This window comes from Aythya marila, assembly GCF_965140915.1.
Source record: "Aythya marila genome assembly, chromosome: 1".
NCBI lineage: Eukaryota > Metazoa > Chordata > Aves > Anseriformes > Anatidae > Aythya > Aythya marila.
In genome coordinates, this window is record NC_139042.1 from 108,898,959 (window position 1) to 108,919,817 (window position 20,859).

The 20,859-nt window shown below is 36.7% G+C and overlaps 1 protein-coding gene across 2 annotated transcripts in view; it reads left to right on the forward strand.

Moving 5' to 3' along the window:
• CADM2 (cell adhesion molecule 2) overlaps positions 1 to 20,859 on the forward strand; it is a gene marked incomplete at its 3' end in the record, with an annotated part of 671,230 nt that overhangs the window by 588,034 nt on the left and 62,337 nt on the right. For both annotated transcript variants that reach the window (XM_082784894.1, XM_082784893.1), the window contains one exon: positions 19,458 to 19,636. In XM_082784894.1, coding sequence (XP_082641020.1) covers positions 19,458 to 19,636 — 179 coding nt within the window. The remainder of the gene's footprint in view (positions 1 to 19,457; positions 19,637 to 20,859) is intronic.

The window sequence follows — 20,859 nt, forward strand, 5'->3', positions numbered from 1 at the left end:
CCAGATGATTCTGTGATTCTTCACAGCCTGCAGGGGAATCTCTGCTCTGGCTCCTGGTGCATCTCCCCCTGCTCCTTCCTCTCCAGTCTTGGTGTTCACAGGGCTGTTTCTCATGTTATTTTCCTCACTCCTCTCTCTGTCATGCTGCATTTTGCCCTTTCTTACCAATATTTTCCCAGAGGCTCCACGAGCTTGGCTGATGGATTCAGCTATGCCTTGTGGTGGGTCCCCTAGAACCAGCTGTTTCTAGCACAGGACCACCAATGCCCATCCCTCCACAGCCACTCCCAGCACCTTGACACCTACAACCAGTACAGCTTCTCAGTGAGTTTGGGGCAGCCAGCTAAAATCTTGCCAAGGGCTGGTGCACAGTCATACATATACACAGTCATACATATGCACAAGGATTCTGTAATGAACTTTATAATATGGAACTACTGAAAACATGCAGCAAGTTTCCATAGATACATATGTTTTGTTGTTGTTACAATTTTTTATTAATGCTTAAAACACTGTATTGATCACTTTTAAAATGAAATTACAAAACATGGGTCCCCACTCCTTGTCCCATCATGAGAGGGACATCCAGCCACATCTATAACATTAGCAGCAGACTGCTCACTCCAAAGGTGGGTGAGCTGACAAGGTAAGGGAAAGTACGGCTTCACTGGGAATGATAGAATAAAGGTAAGTGAAAGGTGGATATTTTAACTTATTATTGCTATTTTATTGTATTATCATGTTGTTTATTTATTTATTTATTTATTTATTTACTATTGCTTTGAAATATCCCTGGCCTATCTTCTTATTTCATATATGCAGTCTCTAGAATGCTCCAATTGCTCCAGTTTGTCACAGGGAATGGTAATTCAATGGAGTGCTCTGCATTATCTCAGGTCTAAGTTCAGCTAGTTCTTTAAAATGTATTTACTTGCAGTTTGCATCTAGAGGCAAAATAGGAAGTAGACAATTATATGGTAATCAACATCAAAAAGGAGAGCAATATAAAAAAACAAGGAATATTGTTAAAAAGAAGCTAAAAGGGGAAGCTAAGATAATTATTTTTTTTCCAGGGAGCCTGTGAACTGCGCTGGAAAAATAAAAAATAAAATCACAGGGTCAATACATATTACCTAGCAGAATCACTTGAGAAGGAGGAATTGGTGAGGCTAAACAGAAGAGAAAGGAAAGTAATACAAATGCTGAAGACATAATTTGAAAAGCTGAAGTTGTTTTCCAACTGAAAGAGGAGATCCTTGAATTGTTCCCTTGTTCCTTATCCTAACTCCCACCCCCCACCCCCAAAAAAAAAAAAAAAAAAAAAAAAAGGAAGAAAGAGAACATTTGAAGAATAGCTAGCAAAGGTAATTGAAAGTAGTATTTAACCTTCCTTGAAATATATCAAGAGAAAATGTTCCAGTACATTTGTAGGATCAGCTAAGAATCAAGGTGTAAGAGAAACCCAAATGAATTTGATATATCAAATACTGTGGAAGAAACTGGGTATATTACAGACCGGGTCCTTTTATTTATTTATTTATTTATTTATTTATTTATTGAGGGGCTTATTGGCAAGTTTTTCTTAAATGGACTGAATAGGAGATGTGGAACAAATGGATAAAATGCCAGGAGGACCAAGCGGTTTCACCCTGGAGTTCAAAGGAATCAAGAATGAAATAGATGAATTAAGAACAGTGACAAGAAACTTAACGCTTAAAACTATTGTGCTAACTTGGGACAAAAGGGATTCAGGAGAGATCCCAGAATGCGCAAGTCTGTAGAGCTGACATCTTGTCTTGACAATAGGAAAAACTCTATGCCAGGTGGTGGCCCACTTGATACAAGGGGAAAATATTACAGTGGTTTACAAAATTATAAATGATACAGATATATTTGATAGGGATTGCTGGTTCATTCTCTCTTCAAATAGAAAAATTAAATGCTAAGCAAAGCTAGTAAGAACCAGTTTTATAATAAAGCGAGGAGGTCATTCACACAGTGACAGAGTTTTGGAATTTGTTGTCAACAGTTAGGACAGCTGGTAAAAATGCGTCATAGTTCAAGGGAAAGCTGATAAACTTATGTATAAAAGGGAAAATCCTCTAGGTTTGCACTATGCTTGGTGTCAGAAGCACCTGAGATAGTTGTAGGTTGGAATTGTGCTTGCGGAGGCAGCATCGCTGCTTGGCCTGTTCCCTAGACATCTGCTCATCCCTGGTGTTGGAGATAAGGCACTGGGCTAGCTGAACTTTTAGTCTGATCCAGTACAGCTGTTAAGCTTTGAATGTAGACTGTTGTGGATTGCTGACACTAGATGCTAATAGAGCTGGATCCCACTGAGAGCTTGAGGATATCTCCTTTACTGTGCTAAAACTATTACCATGAAGGTACTAATGGATAATTTTCTGTGTGAGAGAAGTTTGTGTGAACTAAAGCACTCCCCTCTGTTTGAAGATAATGATACATTTGGGAAAACAAAAACAAACTCCTCTAAGTAAATAATATTTGTCTTTTTTTCCCTTTGTTGTATTACAGTTTCATAAGTTATTTTTAGATGTAAAAGAAATTGACACACCACAGTATAGGACTCAGCTCTGAAATATAAATAATCATAAGTTCCCAATGTATTGTTATTAAGCTTTCATTATATTCTCTTGAAGGCATGAAGCATTTCATTATTTATTGTGATCTAATGCAGTGTGCTTCAACATCAGCTATTTTCTAGAGCTTTTTGACACCACTGAAAAAATGTAACCAATGTACAAAAATATTACAGCATATTTCCACTCCTTTGATGTTCCAATAACTGTTATAAATATTTGGTACTTATTGAGAAGAATCCATATTTCAACTAAACAACATAAAAGTCATTGCTATGGCTAGTTATTAAAGGTCTCTTGTCTAATGAAAAGATCTTCTGCTACATCTCTCAAACTTCATGATGAGCAGTGTTCTTACATGCACTGAAAACCAAGAAGCGCATTGCTTGGTTAATGAGGATTGGTACTGAAGACTTTGTATAGTTCTTGCTTACTGTTAAAGTTGCAGCACTGGTACTTTTATCAGCTCTCTGGGTGCTGTTGCTGCATCTCAAATGCATCAAGGAATTTTAGTTTAATGAAGCTTCTCCTTGACTGTGTCTTACATCAATAGCCACAAGATTTTAAACAAGTACTATTTGGATGAGCAAGTAACTCTGAATCAGATTTTCAACTGTTTACTTAATGGAAAAAGCGGAAGTGAATCAGCCACTCTTCATTTTCCTCTTTGATTCTTGTGCCAGCAAACATTTGACCCTAGCCCAGAAATGCAGCTGGTGTTTCTTAGATGGGATTTCTCAGCTTACTCGTAATAATAGTGACATGGCTTCTTACGAGTACTGGGACACAACTCTTATTAAAAACAGTGCAAGTTAGGCATATGAATGTCCCTTAGTGTCTCAGCCTGAAATATCTGAGCAGTCTAAAATCTTGACTCCTCAAAGGAAAAAAAAAAAAAAAAAAAAAAAAAGCTCATAATAATCTTTGCTCATTGATATCTTGATATACACTTCTGTCCTCAACTGGTAGTGGGGATATCACCATGAGACATACTATTGATTAAAGAAAAAGAAAAAACGGAACTGAGAATGTTGTGTGACAGAAGTTACCTCCTGTTTCCTCCTTGCAGTCTCTACCAATACCTTTACCTATAGAGTTGCATGAAAAGTGGCACTTTGGCTTGACCTATGCTAGTCTTTGTCTCTTAGCCAAACTGGATTTAGAAAGTATACATTCTTTTTAATCTTATAATATGAAAATGTAAAGTATTTAACACAAATCATGGTGAATTTCTCATCTATTTATTTAATTAGTTATTTTTATTATTTCTGATTAACTGGTATTTTCCTCAGGTCTTGGTACTCTGGCTTGGGATTGCAATGTACTTGTAAACTTTTGTGAAGAACACAATGTTATAAAATGATCTGAAGACATACTAGATGAGAGGATGTTATTTTCCTGTGTTCTATGAAATGCATAGCAACTAAGGTGTGCTCATCCTGTCATTATGCTTTGCTGCTGCTTTCCTATCCTCAGCAGTACTTCATTAGCATTAAGAGCATAGTTCCTGGTTAATCCCAGTAATTTTCAGATGCCATTCTGAGGTATCCACTTGAGCAACATATTATCGTAATACTGCTGACATTTGCATGTCTTTGAAATACATTTTTTTTGGCTATTGTCCATTTAATCCACTGCAGTTTCTATTATCCTTTGTTCTTATAGTCATGATTTACTTATAGCTGATGAAAAAGAATAATCTACTAATTTCTCAATAGCTCTTAAAGGTTAAGAAGGAATCAACAAGGTGTAAACAGCAGTATAAGAAGCCCGAAGATTTAGCTGTTTGAATACAGACTACATAATTAGAAACCTATAGAACTAGAATTATAACTAAACCAGGCCCTTAAGATTTCTATGTTTAATCAACGTTTTTTCATGTGAATGAAGTTCTTACATGCCATTTATCATCTCAGCTGTACTCTGACAGAAAAGAAAAAACCCCTAAGAACAGCAATAAAACGTTTAAACAAGGTGTGACAATTTTTCTTTATATTCACTTATCTCTGTGTAGCTTCCCCTCTTCTTTTTTCCCCTTTTATCTGAGTGTATGTCTTAGATTATAAATCTGAAAGGAAAGAAATTTGACTTTCTAATTTGCACATCAATAAATGGCACCAATACCAGGCACAACCGGGGAAGGGAGTATATTACAGACATGCTCAGCATTGAGCCAGGGTAGTTCAAGCTCTGAAATTTTAAAGGAGCTTTCAGGGCATCTCTGTTTCTCTTCTTCATCATTCCCCAGCTGAAGTAATGTTATTGTAGCCCTGAATGGATGTTGCTTTTTCACTGTGTGAGGCTACCTGGCCACTAGTCTGAAGCTTGGTCTCTGTTGACTTTTCATTCTCTAGAGGAGCTTGCAGCTTCACTGAACCTGCATTCCTCTCTGCCTGCAGCAATAAGGGAGATGCACTTGACAGAAGAGATTTCTCCCCCTTCACTGCTTGCACAATCTCTTAGAACCAAGGCTGTCGCCTCTTCTTAATTATTGATATGTTGTTAGGGATATCTTATCCATTGCTTGTGAGAGCTGCTATATGACTGTGTAGCAGATAATATATTGTGCTTCCACCTGAACAGCTTGTTGTTGTGCAATCTGTCTATAGCAGGCCTTCAGTGCAAGACTTTTGATACAAAAGCAGCGTCTTTGCTACTTCATAAAATTGGAAAACACCTTATCTAATCTATGGTTGAGTCAAACCAACCCACAGATATTCCCTGCAAAATATTTCCTGGTATTTTGGCCTTGAGCTAGTGGCAGTTCCTGACAGTGGCAGTAGTACCTACACACCTCTGCAAGGTCCCCATTCCCCTGAAAGTAAGGCAGGATTTACGACATGAGATTTTAAATGTATTTTTTTTCTTTCCTGCTGTTGTACTGGCTTACACCTCTTATTGCCTTTTTAGCCTCAGGAATCCTTTTGAAAGAGATATTAGACTTGTGGAGGACTTTTTTTTTTTTTTTTTTTTTTTTTTCCCCCTGGTTGAAATTTAAAAGAAATATAAATTATTTATAAATTGACAACACAAAATGAACAGTATAGGCATACATACTGCAGACATTGTTTTCTATAGACAGAATTTTTTTAAGTGCACTTTTTATGAAAGCTGTTTATAAACTGTAAAGGGTATAGTGCTTTCTCTGAACTTAAGTTTTAAGCCTCAGACTTTAATGTTCATATAAAAAAGCATGGTTAAGAGGTGTCTACAAAAAAGCTTCTAAAATACTACTTATTTTGATTTGAGGTACTAAAAATGCATTAAAATATCCATCTCTTTTTCAGAATAAATCTGAAAAGAAAAAAAAATAATAATGAATTCAGTGCTTATTCCCTGACCTTCTAATGGTGTATTTAAAAAAGATTTACCTTTTTGTTTATGATATACATCAGCGTGACTATATTTTTCAGTTCTCTGCTTGCTCCCAAGTGATATTCTGGCACTGAAAGCTGGGAAACTTGGCAGGCTCCTTTTCCCTTCTGTCTTTTCTGTTTCCATTTCTACTGAAAGGTAGAAAGTCATTTAGCAAATTTTGCCTTTCATGGGAGTGATTACCTACAATGTCTCAAGACTTAAGAAAGGAGTAGAAATGTCCACCCTGTTGTTTGAGAAGCTGGTCAGATCCAGAGGGGAGAGAGAAAACAAACAAACAAACAAACAAAAAACAAAAACAAAACAAACAAACAAACAAACAAACAAAAAAACAACAGAATGGGCTTGGAATCAGACACCATTTTGCATGTAGGTAGAGTATATGACAAATGTGGGAGAGATTTGAGCAAAACTGAAAAACAGAAGGCAAGGTAATGGTATGGCAGTATATGGACCATGTAGCCAAAATGACTTACTGTTCTCTTCTATTAAAAAACAAACAAACATTAAAATGAATAAATCTGCAGTGCTCACAGAGTAGCTCCCACTTTCTGACTAAGGAATTAGCAGAAGTGGATGCCCAAGTGAAAAGATGAAGATAACAGTCTCTTAGAAAGCATGCAATGTTTTTAATCTTCAGATATGTCAAGGTTGAAGGGTATACGTAAAAGGATTTGTTTTTTCTTTTTTTTTTTTTTTTTTAAACTGTGTTCAGTTGTGTGTGTGTAAGATTGTGTAGCTCTGGTGCAAGAGAAACTCTGCAAAACCTTTTTGTATCTGTTTTTTTTTACTTTTTATTTTTCTCCAAGACTGGCCTAAAAAGCTTACTGACAATGTCCCAGTAGTGTATGAATAAAAGCTGCTGTGGAAAACAAACTGGCAGCTTTCTCCTAAACATTGTGTAAGCATGCAGTACATACTACACATCGAAGGTAGAGTGTACCTATTTTTACAGTACCAATCTGACTGTTCAGGAAGAAAGCAATTTTGAATTTAAGAGCTCCAGCCACAGGTACATTTGCAGGGCCTGGTAAGTGTAGGAAATTGTGGATGGATTTAAATATAGAGAAGAGAGAAAGAAGGAAAGAGAAATAGAGGAAGAGAGAGAGAGAGAGAGGAGATAACAAGAACAGTGAGATGTTATACTGGGTGTGGCTGGGACAGAGTTAATTCTCACCAAAACAGGCCATATACAGGTTTAGCTTTGGGACCAAAACAATGCTGATAGAACACAGGTGTGTTAGCTGTGTCTGAATGCAAGCTGTGCGGTGCCAAGGCCTTCTGTGTTTCTCGTTTCATCCCCCCGGTGAGTAGTTGGGCAGTGCACAAGAGGCTGAGGGAGGACACAGCCAAGCAGATTACTCGAATTAACCAAAGAGATACTCTATCCCATATAACAACGTCATGCTCAGCAACAAAAAAGGGAAGGGTTTAGGGAAGGTGGCCATCTTTCCTCTTGCCTTTACACTGCTTATTTTGTTTTCTTTCTCTCTTCTTCCACTTCTCTGTCACTTACTAAACAAATTTTCTCTTGCCCCATGTTTTCTTTCTTTCATTTTTCCTTTTCTTTCTGCCAACCCAGAGAGAGAGTGATGGGGGGAGTGAGAAAGTGGCCTTGGGGTCCTGAGTTACCTACTTGGGTTAACCCACCCACAAAAGATTTGAATTCCTCAAAGAAAATTAGTCACAAGATCTAGCACTTCGATGAAGAAGCTGTTCCATTAAAGAAATTAGCAAGTTGGTTGGATATCAACAACAGTATAACAGTAACAGCAATAAACACTTCAAGACTGTAAGAAACTTTGCAAATCATCTAAAGAGCTGAAGAGTTCAGATCTAAAATAAATAAATAAATAAATAAATAAATTGAAAAACATTTTGGTAAAGAAAGTACAGCTATAGAGATGTACCAGGCTTGTATGAATGCTAAAGGTATACTTGCAGGAATATTTAGTATCACAAGAAAATGTTTTAAAACAATTAAGAAAGGTTTTATGATGAGACTCAACCTGACAGTATTGTTAATCAAAATAATAAACTCAGAAATACTTTTCAGTTCTTTTATTATATGCAAGTGGTAAAACTGGAGTGTCTTATAAGAATATTATTTGGATTTATTTCTTGCTTTAAAGTACAAACTTCAAAATGAAGTCTGAAATGATTCAGAGATTTCTTTGTACCAAAATAAGACTGGCAATCAGTAAGCAATTAAACATACTTAAAACAGCTACAAAATCTGAAATACACTTTATACTTCCATGAGAGTTAAAAATATTTTTGTACAGCTTATCCTGAAACACAGATGTCTGAACCTATGCTAGGTTGAGAGGATTGGATATTTGGAATACTTTAAAGATTTGCTTTTTCCAGAACTTGCTATTAGAAAATATGTATTATGTTTTGGAGTGATAATATGTATTAAGATCCTGCATTACTGCAAAAAGAATGGTAGCTGAAGTAGGCAACTATCACAGAAACTAGAGGACTTTTGTTCTTGATGATATTGATCCTTAACTGCAGTTTAAATATGATTCTGTGGGTTTAAGACTTTAAAAGCAAACAGTATTCTGCAAGTGGCTTGTTGTTAAGTACTAACAAAAAGGTGAAATGAGTGAAAACTTAATATTTCAGATTTCATATATAGTCACACTTGGTGTTTATTCATTTCAGTACTGTTGAGTCATTATGGTAGTTCTTGGATTACTTTTTGATTCTGACAAGGACAGAGTTGTTCACTGATCAATGAACAGAATATTATTTTTCATATCAATCAGAAAGGGCTCCACTTGGCATTTATACTCAATTTGGATGGTGAGGATTTTAATGGTTTTACATATTTTGCTATATAGTCTGAGCTGGAATGTCACAGAATTCCTAGAATCAGAAAATAAGGAATACTATAGTACAATAACTTTTAGAAACGTTTCTCAGTATGGCATATTCAAAGGAAAACTTTTTGCAGAAATTAAAATTGCTGAATAATATCAGGTAACAGAATACAGAAAAATCACCTGATTATTTAAAAACACATGGTGAATAATTTGAATAGTCAGCATGAATTCTAAGCCTTAAGCAACAGCAGATGCCTGTCAGTCCTGATCTAACTTTACACACTGGCACACAGTTAAGACCTTTTGTGAATAGTTCAAGAGTCTATAGTTAAATTCTATTTAAATGTTGGAAAGTTACGGCTTATAAGCCTCCAAAAGACATAAATTTTGAATTTGTTCACTCTACAGGAGGTCCATGTGATTTGTCAAGTATGAACATTGCAAAAATGTTTCATTTCTTATGTAAATTAAAGATAATAGCATTTATTTTGCTAATCAAAGGAGAAAAAGGTAAGCTTTCCCCCTTATAAAGTGCATTTTAGCAAATAAACTAATATATGGATTTGAAGCTATTAATTTCAATTAGCCAAGCTGACTTTCTGAGGGTCTCTGCAATCTTAATGTTATCAAAACAAGATTTAGCTGTCTGTCACAACGGAAAAGTAGATCAGGATCTCCCAGTATTTCTGCTAATGGTATTGGCCTAAGTAATAGGGGGCTGCAAGGGAAGTAGGAGATTTGTAGCCAGACCTGGCTTCCTTGATCATTTGACAGCCAAGCCTAACCTCGTATTGAGTAGCTTCTAATAGAAGAGGAAGGAAAGCGGGGCAGAGTGGAAAAAATGTCAGGTTGAAAAATACAAAATCAACTATTTCTCTCCCAAATCAAGAGGATAGTCTTGCTAAAACTAGAAATATATATATTTCTAGTTTATTGTGACAATGAGGAACTTTTAGTAGACGTCTCCTTCAGGACTCATAAAAAAAAAAAAAAAAAAAAAAAAAAGAATAAAAAAAGAGGCACCATGTTTTGTCTAAATTCTTTAAAGACTGGTGATAGTTGTAAGAGGTTAGCAAGTTATTTTTATGGTATTCAGTGGTAATTTCACTGCTAGGTGAGTTTAATATCTCTAAGACAAAAAGGAGATTCCTTCTGGCTAATAAAGAAGAAAGAAGGTAAGATGTTCAGATAAAAGCCTTAGAAGAAATTAATGCCATTAGGACCAGCACTGTTGAAACTGGCAAAGCAAAACCTGAATGTGTAACCTGAATGATTATGGTACTTTCTTAAGAACTTTTTGTAACGAGCAGTTTTTAAGAAAATGCATTTTTTAGGTAAATGTTTGCCTTAGTGTGAGTATAATTAGAGGTATTTGGGGCAGTGAATGAAGTTAGCAACCAGCTGTGCACAGTTTGATTTCAAGTCTTACTGCATTTATTCTTAGTTGTCTATTTGCATGCTCTAATACTGGGGGCATAAGAAATCAAATAAATAGCTGTGTTATCAGATACTTTAGTGATGGGTTCCTATGCATTCCACTATTGAGAAAAATCTGCTTATTTGACCTCAGTTTTGATGTATAGCACAATGGCATCATGAAACTTTTTCTGACATTGTCCCATCAGCGATACAGCACTTTTGTGAGCTCTCTGATTTTGCATTTCCTTCAAAGCTGAACAGACTAGCAGTGCTAGCATAACTAAACTAATCCTGACAAAGCATTGCTTTTCCTACACATACCCCATGCCTACTGATAATGAATTATAACTCTGAACTACTTTTTCACTTCTAATGTGAATCATGGAAAGAGAGTGGATCACTCACAGCAGTGAGCATGCTAATTTGATGCCCTGTCTTTGCCCCCATGTTTAACTTACCTTATGGAGGATGGTATTTCATGAACAAGCTTAAGGGACTCCCCCACATCTACATTCATGTGGCAATGGCTTTTGAGTTATTTAACATGAAATTCTGGACTGCATCCCTATGGCATCTTCCCCACAGAGGGGTTTTTTTTTTTGAGAAAATTTTTTTTGTACATCTCTTGCCTCCCTGCTGATTACAATAGGAGAATATAAGGGCTATTTCTGTTGCAACTCACTGATAAGGTATCTTCTGATTTCACATAATTTCTCTTGTTGATCTCTCTTATGACTATGAGAACGCCAATATCTCCAATGTTATTCATAGCAGGTTTTTATACTTTTGTGGTAACATTATGAATAATAATGGAACTAGGTAAAAGCTCCATATATACATATATATGATATATACATTTTTCAGAGTATTTATTAGATATTGTCTTGCCTTCTTGAGAAAGACTAAAATAAAGGAAATATTGGTGAGGAATACATAAAAGGCAACAGGAGAAACTACAGGTAAATATTTTCATTATAGTTAACATAATAATGGCTTGATAATCTATTGGGAAAAAGCTATTGAGACACAGAGCAGCATCATTACACAGCTGTACTAAGGGTAGAAAACCTTAGGTCAGAGATATGAAAGGATAAAGGTAAATGGATTATCAGCCTGATGACAGGGAGATATAGCATGAAAGAGAATTATGGCAGAAAGAGAATAGTCAGGTTCTTATGGCTAAAGGTGCATATTAACTGACCTGAAATGAACCTTTAAAAAAATAGTTGCAAGGAAAGATTATGGTATAGATAGGGGAAAATTTGAAAACATACTCTTTTTCTCCCTTCACAATCTATGTTTTGTATTTTTGAGCAACAGAAAAAATACCTTTGCTTTGAAAAGACTTTTCCTGAGTCACTTTAATCAGTTGCTGTCACAGCCTTGTTCAGGATAAGGATTTTCAGCTGCAAATTTAGTCTATCATATCACCATGGTAAGCAAGTGTAACCCAAAGAGTCAGTCTGAAGGTAAGAGGACTGCCTGTTTTATCCAAGGAAAGCTACAGGCAGGAAGTCCTGTTACCCCACTGCATTTGTGATGGATAAAAGAAAGGTTTTATCTGTAACCAGAACAGAAGATAAGGGATGAAGGGTTTTTGTTTGCTTTGGTTTGCTTGTTTTCTTCCCTTTTCTGTTATCTTTTTTTTTTCTCTCTTTTTCTTTTATTTTTTTCTTTTCTTTCTTTTTTTTTTTTTTTTTTTTTTTTTTTTACTATAAGTGATGAATACTAACATCATTTAATATTCTTGTCACCTCTTTAAATTTAGGCAACTTTTCCAAAAGCATAATACACCACAACTTTCTTTAACATTTCTTGTTGTTCCTGTTGTTTTCATAGCTGTGAATTCCTGACAAATGTTTGTAAAGTAGAAAGCAGAAATTTATATTTTATTGCCACCTCATTTTTAACATACATTTGGAATTTATTTCTTAGCCATTTTAAAAACACTGGTATAAGGCATCATAAATGTTCTTAGGCTGTGTTATGCCTTCTGAGATGCTTGAAAGATAAAAGCATAGACTGAATAGTTATGGTGAATAGGAAATTCACATGTTCAAAGCTTCCTTCCTAATAAAAAGAGAACTTTATAAAAGATACTTAGGACATTTTTGACTAATTCTTTTGGGGAGTTAAATACCCTATGAAGGTTACTCAAGCTCTGCAAAGATACAAAATCATGGAGAGTTCTTATCTGATAAAATAAAAAACATTTATCTGAGCCTTTTATGAAAGGCTATAGACTGAGAGTATTGATGTTTTTGATAGATGAAATGCTCCCAAACCAGCTCATCCCAATATGACTCATCAGAGTGAGACTTTGTACAAACAAGAAGTTCCCTCAGGTTTTAAACTTTCAACTGGGTGATTAACTGACAAATCTAAAATCCAGATTCTCAACATAGAGAAACTCTGTAAGGTCAAATTAATGAAGCAACCATTCCCTTAGATTGCTTTTAACGTTAAACCAGCATTTCAACAAAAATGCTCTGATAAAAGTGGCAGTGCCTTTTCCATTACTCATTTGAACACTTTCACTAGTATGTGTTTTTTATGGACTTCAGAGAAAATAAGTGTGCCCCTGCTTGGAGAATTAAAAGTTCATGAGGGCCATGCTCAAAATAATGAATTTACTTCTCTTGTTAGTGTTCCACAAATACTTATATCTTTCCTATTTTTATTCACGCTGACTACAAAGTCTTGAAGGGATCTTTAGGTACCCAAATGAATGATAATATGCTTAGTGAGACTGAGGATGTAAACAGCTGGCATGTTTTGTTTTGTTTGTTTTTTGTCTGTTGTGTGAGTGAGATCTTGTGGATGTGAAAAGGTTATCTGGTGGTAGAATTATAGGCCATTAAGGTCTCTGAGCATTTGAGATCAAAGTCTTAATGAAGAACACTTTTGCCATGACCTTTCTGTATACAGAAATCAGAAAAGGGTAACAAAAATGCAGAGAGCCAAGAACTTCCAGGTGAAAATGGATTGTGTTAAGTTCACTGTATTCAGAAAGAAGAGCTGATACAGTAGCTGCATGTATTATTTAAATTAAGATAAATTTAATGTTTATATATCAAAAAGTATCACTAGAAGAGAGAATTATTGCAAACTCTGAAGCATCGTAGGACTTTGATTAAGGGTGGGGAAAGAGGTCAAAAATTAAAGAACTTGCTTTAAAATAATGCTGTGTGACTTTTAAAGGCCTAGATTATCAAATACATTAAAGTGAACTTAAATCCTGTTGACGTAGGTGTTATGTAAACACTTGTTTAAAAGTCAAGTCTGTGCCTAAATGCTTTTTTCCAACTAAATCAATGTTTTCTAAAACATTTTTTTTTTCAACACATTCCAGTTCATCCTTAGCTTTCTCTCTGATTTGTTTTAGAAGAAAAGATTTCTTAGCATCAGGATTAAGAAATACTTTATCTGGATTCATAAATTCTTTGTGAAGTTGCTTGAAAGAAAACTTTGGTTCCACATTATGAAACCTGAATCCCTCTGGAATATGGTAACAGTTTTAATTCCCTCATTGCAGTCCCATCTCAGTTTGTCTGGGAAAGAATACCAAACTACGTTGCTTTTTATGTCACATTTGAAGGCTAACATAAAGACAGTTGACAAATTTATTTATTAATACCAAAAAACAGTTCACTTATGCAAGTCAGTTTCTGAAAGCTTCTGGGCATATTAGGATTAAATATAAATAATACCAAAGTCTAAATCTGATTAGCAGTTTTTCAGGGAAGGTATAGAATTTAAGCTTATTTTAGGGGGTTGGCAGAAGAGTCATTGGCCATAATCATTATTAGCATCTCTAGCTTCTTTTAGTATACTGCAATCCCAATGGTGTTACTGTGGGCATCAGCACACAAAACTAAATTAGTAAAGGCTGTACATGCTAGCCAAAAAACTAGCATGATCTGTCTGTCACATCTGAGCTGTCTTTGAAAGAATTTCTTCAATGCAGCATACTTAATTTGTTTGTTTTTGTTTTAAAAGGTGTCATGCTGAGAGCAAATTAGAATAGGTGAGGCCAGAGGCAGAGCTGTGTTTTGGAGAAGAAAACAACATCTTGGTGCCTCAGCTCTGCTGCCTCTCCCAGCCCAATGAAGGGGCTCAGTGGTAGCACAGCTTATTTCCACATAGCCACGTCCACCTGGGAGGGATTAAGCCAGGGATATAGACAACATCTGTTGCCCCAAATTTGGTCCTTGGGTGACTGCCTCATTATCAGCAGGCTGCATGTTTCTGTTAGGACAGAGCAGGTTGGTGAGCTTGTTTGTGCTGTGAAATGTGCAAAGGTAGAATACAACTGTATTAGTTGCCGCTGTGCTCATTCCAATTTTATAGCCATTGTGCTCCAAGAAATACTTTTTTTGGGGTTGCCTGAGAAAGTGTGGGGTCAACTGATAAGTGTGATTCAACATGAAGTAATCACAAATGCAAGGCTCAGAGATACCCTGTTTGTTCCAGTCCTATCAGTAGCCTCATGACAATTTGTTAATATGTGAACGAAAGGTAAAGTTCTTCAATATTAGAGACCTAGGCAATAGAGAGAAATATGCGTTAATAGAAGTGTACACGTTTGCCTGATATTTTAGGATATCCAACCTAAATATCCCCCAGCTGAGCTGGAACACTTTCAAAATGTTGGGTGAAAAATGAACCTCTGTATATACATCCATGAACACTCTTCAATAAAATAAATTATAGAAAAATTACAGTTTAGTGTGTCTTGTGACACAGAAGAGGAGTTTCTTCACTGATCTTCCAACTGCATTTGGGCTTTTGACAATTAATTTGCTAAAGCTCTTATCAAGGAGTGGCCAATGTTTTCTAAATTTAGACTGTCTGTTTTCTTATATAGGGGTGTTGCTGTTTTTTCCTGCCAGTAATCTCAGACTGTATCAAGTTCAAACAAGTAGAGAAAAGAAGGGGGAGATAGTAGAAGAAAATTCTACTAAATATAGGTCTGTCATAATTAATAGTGAGGCTATAATATGCAGAACTGTTACCAAACTCTGTTACCATAATTCGTTGCAACGGCTCAGAGATCAGTACAAGACAGATAAAAGTACAAAAAAGTAAGCATTTACACAGCAGGTAGGGAACGTTTTTGAATTCATTGCCACAGAAGTCTGGTTTGGCAGTGTAAGCAGATTCAAAAAAATTTGAGAAATTTATGGGCAACAGATCCAAAGACTGCATAGACACTAAAGAGAACAAGAGACGTGCCCTCCAGCATCCCCATGGGATGATTATGGCTGGTGGCGGAGCACAGGGATGGACTATGGGCAGTGGCCATGCTCATGTGCTTTCCCTGAGCAGCCAGTCCAGTTGTTGCTGTCAGCAGCAGCGTGCTGGCCTGGGTGTTTGAGCATGTCTCATGTTCTTAACTCACTTCTGCCTGACTAATAAATTGTTTAGACCAGAGTGTCTCAAAGCTTTTCAGCAGTGAAGGCAAGATTTAGTTCTGCAGCTGTGACAGTTGCTGCTTTAGGCAGCATTCTCCCGAGACTGGTGAGATGGAGCAAGGTCTGCGCCCAGCCACCACGATGTGCTGACCACAGGCCAGCTGCCCAGGGATGGCTGTGCTGCTGCTGCTGAGCCCACACAGGGCGGATCTGTTAATTAAGGGATGGTTTCTGTGCTGCCACCTTGTCACCCAGAGGATGTAGACCTGCCTCTCTAACTGCTCTGCGTAGGACTGCCGTTGGTATACCAAGATGTGACAAAGCTCCTTGAATAATTTAGATCTAAGGCTCCATTTTCTAGTTATTTGTTATCCTATGGGTTTTTCTCTAGGATATGCCATCTAAGTTCAATTTAAAATGTACGTTTCATAAATTACCACTGCACAGAAGTTGCTTTAACGTGCCATTTATGAAGGTAATGGTTTACATTGTAGCAGAAGTGTTTCAGAGTTTCCACTCCTGGGATTACGGATTCACAGTAAAGTGGTAAACGGGGAACGATGAGGAGTTTGCTAGAAAATTGAACACATCCACTTTAACAAATCAAAGCAAATCACACCTTAATGTTGTGAATTGTGTGGGACAATTTTTCTGGAACAATGTGGACATCTAGATTTCCTGCTAGTGTTAAGCAGAAAGGAGGTATGTGTATTGTGTGTACATGTCTATTTAGATATCAGTGCTTGAAAGCACACTTAGGAAGAATACTGTGACATATTTACAGTTAAATATAAATAAGGCCCATTACACCAATAGTTCTTAATCCATGATTTAAAATTATGTGAATGTTGTAATATTCCCTGACTAGGGAAGAGATTGTCCTCTTGTACTGGGCACTGGTGAGGCTGTACCTCAAGTATGGCGTTCAGTTTTGAGCACCTTACTACAAGAAGGAAGTCAAGCTGCTGGAATGCATTCGGAGAAGAGCAAGGAAGCTGATGAAGGGAATAGAAAACAAGATGCATAAGGAGCATCTGAGAGAACTAGGGTCATTTAGTAGAGAAAAGGAGGCTGAGTGGAGACCTTACCACTTTCTGTTACTACCTGAAAGGCAGTTGCAGTAAGGAGGGTATCAGTCTTTTTTCTCAGGTGACCAGTCATAGAACGTGAGGCAATGGCCTCAACTTGTGCCAAGGGAGGTTTAGATTAGGTATCAGGAAGTATCTCTTTATGGAGAGGGTTGTGAGGCATTGGAATAGGCTGCCCAGAGAAGTGGTAGAGTCCCCGTCTCTGGAGGTGCTTAAGAGCATGTGGTGCTGAGGGACATGGTTTAGTGATGGACTTGGAAACATTAGGCGATGGTTGGGCTTGATGGTTTTAAGGATCTGTCGTGGTTTAACCCGGCTGGCAGCTAAATACCACGCAGCCGTTCGCTCACCCTCCCCCCTCCCTCTCTGGGACGGGGGAGAGAAATGGAAAGTGAAGCCCGTGAGTTGAGATAAAGACAGTTTAATAAGACAGGAAAATAATAATAATAATAATAATAATAATAATAATAATAATAATACAATGATGATAATAGTACTACTACTAATAATATGTACAAACAAGTGATGCACAATGCAATTGCTCACCACCCGCTGACCGATGCCCAGCTTAACCCCGAGCAGTCCGGCCCCCTCCCCCCGGCTAGCCACCTATATATTGTTTAGCATGACGTCAGATGGTATGGAATACCCCTTTGGCTAGTTTGGGTCACCTGTCCTGGGTCTGTCCCCTCCCAGCTCTTACTGCACGCCCCAGCCTGCCCGTTGGCAGGACAGAGCAAAGGCTGAGATGTCCTTGGCTTAGTATAAGCACTGCTCTGCAACAATTAAAGCATCGGGGTGTTATCAGCACTCTTCTCATCCTAAGCCAAAACACAGCATTCCACCAGCTACTAGGAAGAAAATTAATTCTGTGCTAACTGAAACCAGGACAGGATCTTTTCCAACTTAAATGATTCTATGATTCTGTGTGATTTATTATTTATTTTTAAGTTATTAAAGTCAGTGTCAGAGAACAGCCAACAGTAACAAGTACAGTAATAATTTAATAAGTTGTCATCCAAATGTTACTGAAATCTATATAGAACTCTGGTGCTTCTCAAGAGAAAAATAATGTCTGGCCTTTTTACCAAAGAAAAATAGTAATAGAAGACATATAGCAGTGAGTGCATTTCAGAAAATTTCGCTTTGTCTGTACGTTGTATAATTAAAAAATAAAATAAAATAAAATAATAAAATAAAATAAAATAAAATAAAATAAAATAAAAATGTTGTTGCAGGTATTAGGCCTATTCCGTGTGTAAGGCTGCATTTTAGCAAAATGTCTCTGTTTGGGTATTTAGACTTAATTCTTATTCTTAACACTCATATTTAATAGGTTGTAGACACCTTAAATTAATCAAATTAAGTATTTCTTCAGTAAGACTAGAAACTAAGTAGGCATTTGATGATTTTTATAAAAGTACTTCATATTTGTTTTATTATTTAGTCATAAAAGTGCATACTTTGATAAGAAAAAAAAAAATAGTAACATTCTGCTACCAAATAAATTGTAAATCTAGAACTGCTACTGACTGAAATTACTTAAGTAGTGCAGCCAAAAGAAAGGAATTGATATTTGGGTTGTAATGTACCAAGCTACCAGATAGAAGAAGCATAACTGAATCTGCAGGCTGTGTATATCTTGCTTTAGTGACTAGTATCTAAAGACCTGGGATGCTACATCTGTTTGTGAGATGGGATTCAGTAAGCCATCTTTTCATTTCTAATCGTGGACTTATCCTTTTGGTGGTTTCCCTCACGTAAATTTGAAAGTGCAATTTGTTACATACAGGCAAAGACTGTGTACAAGAAATACATACTTGCTGCTGTCTTAGGCAAATCTTTTGAACTGGAGAGCTTCTTGAGAATTTTTGGGAAAGAGTTAAATACCAGTTGCCAGTGGAAAGATGTATGGGAAGCTATAAGACAGTCATTTCCCTTCTCTGCTGTGTCCTTAACTTGGCTAACAGGTTATCGCTGTCAGTGCTTTGCCTTTGGTCTGACGTGAGGTCACCAGGTAAAAGAGGAAAGGTTTCACTGAAAGGAAGTCCAGGATTTTAAGTCAAATCTTATATTGCTTGTGATAATGTGTGTAAAATAAACAATTATTCAAGGGAAGCATGCAGAAAGGGTGGAAAAGGGGATGAGCTGTGACACAGTGCAGCAACAGAAATAAATTTAGATTGTGTGTAAGATGCATTACTTTGCAACTGACATGCCTGGTTCAGGAAAAGCACTCAGTACATGCAAGTACACTTGTGAATGTGAATAGCCTAAATAATTTAAGAATCCGTTTACAAACCACTTACATCCACCTCAGCCTGCTCGCATGATTTCTGTTGCCTGTCAGGTGCACAAGACCGTGCTACTCATCACACAGAGAGCTGTTTTCACACAGCTTGCCAAATGTCTTGCCAAACTGTGTACCCTGAAATATCATTAGCACTTTTGTTTATGTATTTATTTAGGGAAGACCTTGGCCTTTTCCAATACCATTCTGTTTACTTATTTGTTCCTCTTCTTTTTCCTGCCTGTTCCTGCGCTTCAGTAGTTCATGTCTGGTACTAGACGGTAAAGTTGCAATAGATGCTTGTTATATCCAGTAACTCAAATGATTACTAAGTATTCTGTGATAACAGAGTATCATCCACAAGTTACTGTTGCTGATACATAATATTTCACATACATACTACATGTATCTGATTAAATGTATTGCCTTGGATCCAACAGGCCAGAACCAGTATTGTGGACAAAGGATGGTGGAGAACTACCAGATCCCGAGAGAATGGTTGTCAACGGCAGGGTCCTAAGCATCAGTTTCCTAAACAAAACAGACAATGGCACATACCGATGTGAAGCAAAAAATCCCATTGGCCGAAACAGCACAGAATATGTCCTGATAGTACATGGTGAGTGTATTCCCTTTAGTTCTTTGGTGCATGTTACACATATGTAGCATTTCAGGAAAATAGAATTGGTTGCTTACGATCATTAAGGAAAGAACATCGGGAAAAAGGTGAAAGTATAAGTGCACTTTTATTGATGCTATTCTCTAGTTGTTGTTAGTATGTTTACTTCCTTCTTTTGGCATGCCTCTCTTCATACAGGTTAAACAAAATATGTTCACTAAGGTTGTGAACTTTTTACTAAATAAACATCTGTAAAAATATTTTGTTATACTTTGTGGGAGACAGAGGGATTTGACCAACCTCTTTTCAGTGGTTTGTGCGGACAGGACAAGGGGTAATGGCGACAAAATTGAGCACAGGAAGTTCCACACCAACATGTGAAAGAACTTCTTCACAGTGAGGGTGATGGAGCCCTGGAACAGGCTGCCCAGGGAGGTTATGGAGTCTCCTTCTCTGGAGATATTCAAGGCCTACCTAGACAGCCTGCCCTAAGGAACCTACTTTGGCAGGGCGGTTGGACCTGATGATCTTTCGAGGTCCCTTCCAACCCCTACAATTCTGTGATTCTGTGTTATGTTATGTAGTGTTTTACAAATACTTGCCTCGGGCACATATTGTTCAGCTAAAAGTGTTTATAAAAGGCTATATGAAGGGAAATTTGAAAATACCAGACAGAAGCCTTTTGACTTTTTTTTGTATAGACCACCAAAGACAGATTGTCAGATACTTCTCTTCACATAATTTATAGCTTGCTACTGATGAAATTCAGCTTATACAAGTTAGCTGATCATAGCATCTGGCTTAATTTTATAATCAATCCTCTTTTGAGAACATGTTCTGTCCTAAATTCAAGATACTTCTTCAAATGAAATTGATAATAGGAAGGTTCACATTAAATTTCAATTGATTTATTTTCCTTGATTAATTAGTGAACAGTATGTGTCACACTAAAAGAATACCAGGCTTTTATTTAAACAAGAAATAATTTGATATAACTCAGGCATAGGAGAAACTACAATAAAATGCTATCATTTAGCCTTAAGAAAACTTTATAAGATCTAGCAGTCTCAAAACATAAAGTCTGTCTTATCACAGATGTAACTATGATAATTCCTTGAAAATTAAGTTCTATAGTTTGAATTTTAACCTAACTGAATAAAGAGGTAAAGCTGCACTGCAATTCATCACAGTACTTTTTTCCCCTAGTTTTTACACAAAATCAA